Source organism: Bufo bufo, chromosome 9 (assembly GCF_905171765.1).
Source record: "Bufo bufo chromosome 9, aBufBuf1.1, whole genome shotgun sequence".
Classification (NCBI taxonomy): domain Eukaryota; kingdom Metazoa; phylum Chordata; class Amphibia; order Anura; family Bufonidae; genus Bufo; species Bufo bufo.
In genome coordinates this window covers 75,111,273-75,119,094 of record NC_053397.1, presented here as the reverse complement: position 1 = coordinate 75,119,094, position 7,822 = coordinate 75,111,273, and the positions used below count along the sequence as shown (strand labels likewise).

General features: G+C 45.4%; 1 protein-coding gene across 1 annotated transcript in view; it reads right to left on the bottom strand.

Annotated features, from left to right (window-relative positions):
- Window positions 1–6,497: 6,497 nt before the first annotated feature.
- Window positions 6,498–7,822, bottom strand: part of VAV3 (vav guanine nucleotide exchange factor 3) — a 259,355-nt gene continuing 258,030 nt past the window's right edge. The window contains exon 27 of the mRNA XM_040408568.1: window positions 6,498–7,761. Within this exon, the coding sequence (XP_040264502.1) occupies window positions 7,720–7,761 (42 nt within the window). The 3' untranslated portion in view covers window positions 6,498–7,719. The remainder of the gene's footprint in view (window positions 7,762–7,822) is intronic.

The following is a 7,822-nucleotide window of genomic DNA, read 5'->3' as shown; positions in this document are numbered from 1 at the left end:
TTTTGTTTATATTATTACACTGCTAGGCGGAGGCTTCTGCTCAGCAGTGTTCCCGGCGACGTCAACGGTCTAATGGGCAGGCTTTAGCGCTGCCCTAGCTGTTTTACAGCTCTAAAGCCTGCCGATCAGAGCCGTTGATGTCACCATGCTCACTGCTGGGAGGAAGCCTCCACCTAGCAGTCCCTATGGAGAGCCCAGTACGTCACCGGAATTCCAAAAAATGCCTTTTTTCCTGTGCAATTAAGCGCAGGGAAAAGGAGAGAATCGGAGCATAAAATGATCCGATGCTCATAACAGGGGGTTGCCTGGATGAAATTGTCGGTATTTCTGGGTTCAGCTCTGAACCCGGACAACCCCTTTAATGTTTGTGTGTGTGGTTAAAATATATCTTCAGTGTCCCCAAAAACAGTGACCTTGATAGTGCCCCACCCCTCCATAGTGTCCCACTCCCCTTTACAGTGACATCCACAGTACCATGCCCCCTTATCAGTGACCTCCATAGCGACACGTCCCCTTAACAGTGTCCTCCACAGCGACCCGCCCCCTTAACAGTTTCCTCCACAGCAGTCTACCTCTTAACATTGACCTCCACAGCAGCCCACCCCCTTAACAGTGACACCCCACAGTGCCCTGCTCCCCTAAAATGTGCCCTCCACAGCACCCCACCGCCTTAACAGTCACCTCAACAGCAGCCCGTCCCCTTAAGTGATTTTCACAGCGCCAAGCTCCTTTAAAATGTGACCTTCACAGCACCCCGCCTCCTTAACAATGACCTTCACAACGTCCCACCCCCTTAAGGGTTCATTCAGACAGCTGTAGTGTTTTGCGGTCTGCCAATTACTGATCTGAAAAACACGGTTACCGGCCATGTGCGGTTCAAATTTTGTGGACAAGAATAGGACTTGGTCTATCTTTCTTGAATCTTTAGCGGAATAGAACTATGGATGCGGACAGCACACAATGTGCCACCCGCCTGATGCCACACACCTGCTGCCATCACGCTGATGCTGCCACCAGCCTGATGCCACATACCTGCTGCCAGGTGATCCTACTGGCACCCAACATCTTGTGCTGGTACTGACTAGGTTTTTTCCCCCCACCTCCCCACTCTGTCACTGGGCCACTCTTTGGTCTCCTCATGCTGCTGCCACCTCACCACTCTGTGGTCTCCTCATGCTGCTGCCACCTTACCAGTCTGTGACTTGGCCACTGTGTTGACGATTTCTCATGCGATTTCTCATGCGGTTTCCACCCTCACCACTTTGTGACTGGTCCACAGTGTTGATGACTCATGCGATTCCCATCCTCACCACTCTATGACTGGGCCACTGTGTTGATGACTTATGCGAGTCAGGTGTGGCACCATGGATGATCTAGTCTGATGCATCAAGCACTGGTGTGTGCAAATCCTGGCTGATCAACGCCTGATTCATCTTCACAAAGGTCAGTTTCTCCACATTTTGGGTGGACAGGCGAGTTCTCCTTGGGGTAACTATGGCCCCCGCCATACTAAACACCCACTCTGATGCCACACTACTGGCCAGGCAGGAAAGCTTGTCCATAGCAAACTCGGACAGTTGTGGCCACAAATCAAGTTTGGCTGCCCAGTAGTCCAGGGTATCTTCGATGTGGGGTGGCAGGGTGCAGTCCAAGTATGCCACCACCTGCTGGTTCAGGTTCTGCTCCATGTCTAGCTGCTGCTGAGTAGTTTCTTCACTAGGTGGGTGAAGAAAACTGCTCATCAGAGAATCTAGACATAAGTTGCTGCTGATGGAGATGGTACTGCTCCTGCCCATCTCCCCCCCCCAGCAGCCATGGCAGTGGAACGTAAGCGCAGATGCCCCCCCCCCCCGGTCAGACCTTCATGAGGATGGGCGATGAGGCACCTAGGTTGCGGCCAACTGACTACATAGGATGTCTCGATAGTAGTTCAGTTTGTCCTCCCTCTCAGCGGGTGGAAAAAAGGCCCCCATTTTTGACCGGTAGCGAACCATCAGTTGTCTGAAAGCTGCAGCATCCACCACTTGGAACGGGACTGCAGTACCAGCAACTTGGCCAGGCGCATGTTCTGCACCATTGGATGAGTGCACACGTACTGCTGTCTTTTTGCAATCACTTCGGTGATCGATTGCTGACGAAATGACTGACGGGAAGTAGGAGGAGCAGGAGCATCAGGACCAGTAGATGATGGGAAGGAAAGACAGCTCCCTTCGGCCGAGGTGGTGAAGCCTTGACTACAGGAAAAGGGGTGTGGGCCACTGGGTGATGCAGCGGTTGCTGCGGTAGGCTGCACCACTACATCAGAGCCACGGTTCTCCCAGGCCACTCTATGGTGATGCTGCATGTGTTGATGCAGGACCGTGGTGCCAACATTGGCACCCTGGCCATGCTTCACCTTCTGCCCACAGATTCGGCAAATGGCCATGTTCATCTCCTCTGGCGGCTTGATAAAAAACTGCCACACCCATACTGCAACAGTATGGTATCTTATCCCCAACACTCCACGCTGATTGCCTGCTACCGCTGCCTCTGTGAACCCCAGCACCACTACTTTCCAGGCAGCTAAGCTCATGCAAAGCGCGCGCTCTACCCGGGTCACATTTGGCTTCCAACCTCGCACTGCTGCCACTCTGCTGACTCATGGCGACGCTACCACCCTGCTGGCTCAGCAGCTGCCTCACGCACAAACTGCCACCCTCTTCTCCTGATGATGATGAAGCCCCTTCTTCACCCTGCTTACAAGTACGATCAGCTATATCATCATCCACTACTGTCTGCATGTCACTGATGTCCCCCTCAACAGTCTCAGAGCCAGAAGTCTAACCGCTCTCAACACCTGCTCCCATGCGACTCTCATCATCACTACTTGCCCGCCTACTGGAGAAAGCGGCGTATCTCTCCTCCAGATCTTGGCTGGGCAGCAGCTGCTGACTGTCCTCTAGAAGCTCACCCTCGCTGAAAAGTGGAGCTGAGCCTACGGTATATAATACTTCTTGAGCGGAGGGAACTGAACAAGACAGAGGAAGGCTCAGGACAGGTGGGGGCACAGGGCCTGCTCCCAGGCCATGCCAACTAAGCGTTGTTTCAGAGGAACCCACCGACTCTTGGCTGGGGTTGTCTGTCACTTGCGATGAAGTTGAAGACCGAGTCAACCATTCAAGCACCGCTGGGTTGCTGGTCAAGACACGACTGCTAGGTGAAAATCTAGACTGCTAGGTGACAAGCCTGTCGCTGCGACTTCTGCTGCCACCCTTCTTCTGCTGCTACTTTTGCCTGCGCCAGAATTTTTTTTCCCACTGCCCATACCCGTTGAAGGGCCTGTCACTTGTCTATCTGACATACTGTAAAATAACTGAATAAAATTAAAAGTAAATTAATATGGCTGTATAACAATGGCTGTATAACAATATAAGTTTACTGCAGAACGGCTAATAGACACACTTAGATTTCATATAAATACACCCCAAAACAGGCTGTATCCCAAAATAATTTCCCCCGCTCCCCGCTCCAACTATGGCAACCAGGACTTTAATAGCGTCCTGGGTGCCATAGTAACACTGAAAGCATTTTGAAGACGGTTCCGTCTTCAAATGCTTTCAGTACACTTGCGTTTTTTCGGATCCGGAGTGTAATTCCGGCAAGTGGAGTACATGCCGGATCCGGACAACGCAAGTGTGAAAGAGGCCTAAGCTGACTGAGCAGGTCACACATGCTCAACTCCATTCTTCAACTGCCACTGACCAAATCTTCTTTTAGCAGGGTTGATTGATGTTCTTCACAGTTTATGGAGAATTACATAGAGATGAAGAGAGAGCTTGTCTATACGGCTCTGTTTACTAACTCTATGTAAGCTCCAAGCTGTCTCTCTTCTTGAGTTATCTAGAGATGGACTCTCTCTGACAAGACAAGGCTGTGTGCAGTATTTCTGAAGCTTCTCCTACAGAGCAGACAAAGAGTGATACACAATGATTTGCCTTTGCAAGCTCTAGTAGAGACAGAGTCGCAGAGGAAAGGACACGGCCCCTGAGCTGTGATAGGGAAAGAGCTGCTGCAGTAAGGACACATCTCTGAGGTTCCAGCTTGAAGAAAATCTAGCAGAATGGGCTTTTCTAGAAAGATATGATCAATATATTAAGTCCGATTTTTATTTTTGACATTAATTACCTCCCTATTTACAACCTGTGTGAGCTGCCCTTTTTAGGATCCTCTTCCCCCTTTCACACATCTGCTATGCACAACCTCTCGTTGCTGAGGCAAACAGGAGCAGAGCGCTAACGGATCTGTGTCAGATTGTGCAGCCCGAGCAGCTAGGTGAAGGTCTTACATACAGGGGCGTAGCTAAAGGCTCGTGGGCCCTGGTGCAAGAGTTCAGCTTGGGCCCCTCCTTACATCAGTACTTTGTGGCCAGGGAAGCACATAGCCTTCATGCTGGCTGAGACAAAAATTTAAACGGCACCCCTCCCCCCTACCATGCCAAATTCTCGACCTAGCCCCTTCCTTCCAGCCAGAGGTGTATCTTGACCAGCATGCACTTTCCATAATACTGGTGTCTTCTTATGCAGCACAAGGGGCTTTGGCCCCCCTCAGGCTCCTGGGCCGGTTGCGACTGCTACCTCTGCACCCCCTATAGCTACGCCCTTGCTTACATATACTCTGCAATAGCAAAATTCTAGGAGATTTGTTATTCGTATTGAAGACTATTTAAAAAAAATAAAGTGTTTTTTTTTTCCATTTAGGAAGAAAATCAATAGTAGAAAGCATACCGGTGTAGTGGTTTTAATACAATGATGCGTTGTATGCATTTACATGATGTAAGCAATATAAGCACTTTTGTCTTTGGGTGGAATTAATAAATACATATACTTTCTGTGTTTGTCTGTGGTTTATTCAGTAACTTATTGTCAAGTAAAAAAAACAATATAATTCAGAATCTTGTTTAAAGTGAAGCTACATAATGAAATAAGGTGGCATCTAAACATTGTTTTAGGTAGTAGAAAAAGATATGAGAAATTAATACTGTTAATTCTACATCTTACAATAAATAATAAGATCTGAATCTCAGACAGGATCATAGTACAAAATATAGAACAACATCTGTGCATTCACATTACAGGTTGGAAGAAATAATACAGACAAAATTTGGAAATTCATAAATAATAGGGCATGCCGCAATACATACAGTTACAATATATTTCCAGCTGCTCCTCCTTCAATGTTCTCTGTAGTTGTCCCACACATTTTCTAGTAGCGTGGCAAGCCCATATTCTAATATCTTCATCATTATTTACGCCAGAACCTGGCATAAATAATGGCTGAAATTTACAGCAGCTCGGACTGCCGGAGGAGGCATGTATTTTAGGACGAGGCCTGCACCTTTTCATAAATTACATGCAGGCTCTATCAGGAATGGTGTCACACACCGGTCTTGGTAAATCAGGGCCTTAGTCTTTCATTTCTACCAAGTTCAAGAACAAACCACTATGTAGATTCGAAGAGACTAATGACACTAATGACAGAGGTGACTGCTACATACGTATATCAGTACCCATACAGAAATCACTCAACATGTTTTTGCATTTTTCATGTTTCTTTTTACATTAATTGCAATAATTAACTAGAAAATTGCTGAACGCATAATTTTAATATGACAAAATAAATACTGTAATCCATGATTTTCAGATCACATATGAGCAGTCAGCAGCTCACGTGTATTATCTGCGCCAGTCATTGTGCAATTTTTGGTGCTTTTTTTCCTTGCTTGGCAGAACTGTAACATTACCTGAAAAGTGAGTAGATTTGTGCAGGGGATGCAGTTTATGCCACATTTTTTGTTTTAATTTCTAGTTGTTGCAAACCCTGGCGGAAAACCCTGCTGCAGTCTGCAAGTCAGCTGTAATTTTGGAGAAAAAGAACAAGATTTGTTCAAATCTACCCAACAGTTTTGTTTACAAAAGGAAACCACGACCCAGTGGAGGATCAGATGCATGGCAGACATCGGCAATGCTCAATGCAGTCCAATAGCTTGTAATAGGCTCAGTTGGGTTCAGCTGGGGGAAAACAATGGGGGACATTTACTGAGTATGTTGTGCCAGAATTATGGCATAAAAACGCGCCAAAAAGAATGGCGTTTGATTTGTGCCAAATATATTAATTGTTTTCTCCAGAATTTTTACCATAAAGAATGCATCATGCTAGAAATGAGTTATAAATGTGAAACTGGGCGGCAATATCAAATTTACGCATTTCACGCATCAGTTATCATCCTCTTATCGACAGAAATGGCTCACGTTGTTGCAGACAATTAAGCCAGCTTATGTGGTGGTGTTTTGTGCAAAAAGTTGCATTTATGGCATAAAGATGTAACTTTTTGTCAAAAAGTCGCATTTATGAAAAGAAAAACCAACTCGTCATGGGAACAAGTGACAGGTAAGTAACAGGATGTGTTTATTTTTATCTAATATAAAGGAGCTAAACAGCAGCGTTCTGTCAGTAAACGTCCCGGAATCTGAGACCAAAGTCGCAATTTACCACTGGAAATGTCGCAAATATGCTTCAAAAGTCACAAATATGTTTCAAAAGTTACAAGTGTGGTCCGACAGGGTTGGCTGAAACGGCGCATTTCGGTTAAAAAAAGTCAGATTTTAGTTCTATTGGTGTTAAAGTGTCAAAAATCGTGAGAAATAGGCAGATAATCAAATTTATATTTTAAAAAGTCAAGTTTTAAAAGTGGCATGTGCCTTTTGCTATATGAGGTGAAACAAATCACCACTTTTGATTTGGGCACAAATTCCAACATTATTGATAAATGGCCCCCATTGTGTTGCACACAGTTCTATTTCTCCTGGGAAAGTGACGGAATCTGCAGCAGAGGTTCTTATGTGAACAGAGGGGATGTTTTAAAGACAACGTTCACGTCACAGAGAACCTGTGGATGTTCAAAGCTCACATGAACTATGAGAGCTTGAAGAATTTTGGGAACAAATGGGTAATCTCTGTAATGCCGTAATGTGTTGAGATAAATGAAGGCTATGGGGGAGATTTATCAAACTGGTGTAAAGTAGAACTGACTTAGTTGCCTATAGCAACCAATCAGATTCCTTATTTCATTTTTCACAGCTCCTTTGGAAAATGAAAGGTGAAATCTGATTGGTTGCTATGGGCAACTAAGCCAGTTCTACTTTACACCAGTTTGATCATCTCCCCCATGTTTTTGGTGCCCAAAGGTGTCTCTGATGAGCATTGTAAGGGTGATCAGTTACACATTCTGATATTTGCATTTAACAACAATAGTTAACATTTATTTTTCACTCTCATTTTAAATCATCTAATTAAATCCCACATAAACTCCATAAATAAAAAACATGAGAAAGTCTGTTGGGTTGACGATATTGATAGGCACTGTATGTGTGAGTCTTGAAAACACCTTACTAGTTAGCACAGGTATAATCTTTTGTCTTGCATATTAGGATATGGGCTCAGTTGTAGACTTTTCTGGATCTCACACACTGGTACACCAAGTCTATTTCATTCTGCGACCCTTCGTAGCCTGCAATGGTATGGAACATCCCGAATGCACATGATTCTCACCTCCTGGGCATGCCTATTAGTTACACGATCAGTACTGAGACAGTGGAGAATTGTGCAATTGCTCCAAGCTTTGGGGGTGGTTAAGCTGAAGTTTGCAACCTTGAGAAAAATTTCCAATGAAAATAATTAATGTCATTCATCTTCTTCTACATATGTGGATGGAAACCAGCCAACCTGTATGAGAAAAGAAAAACCGATAAAAATGTTCCACTGCTCCTACCACCAACACACAAAT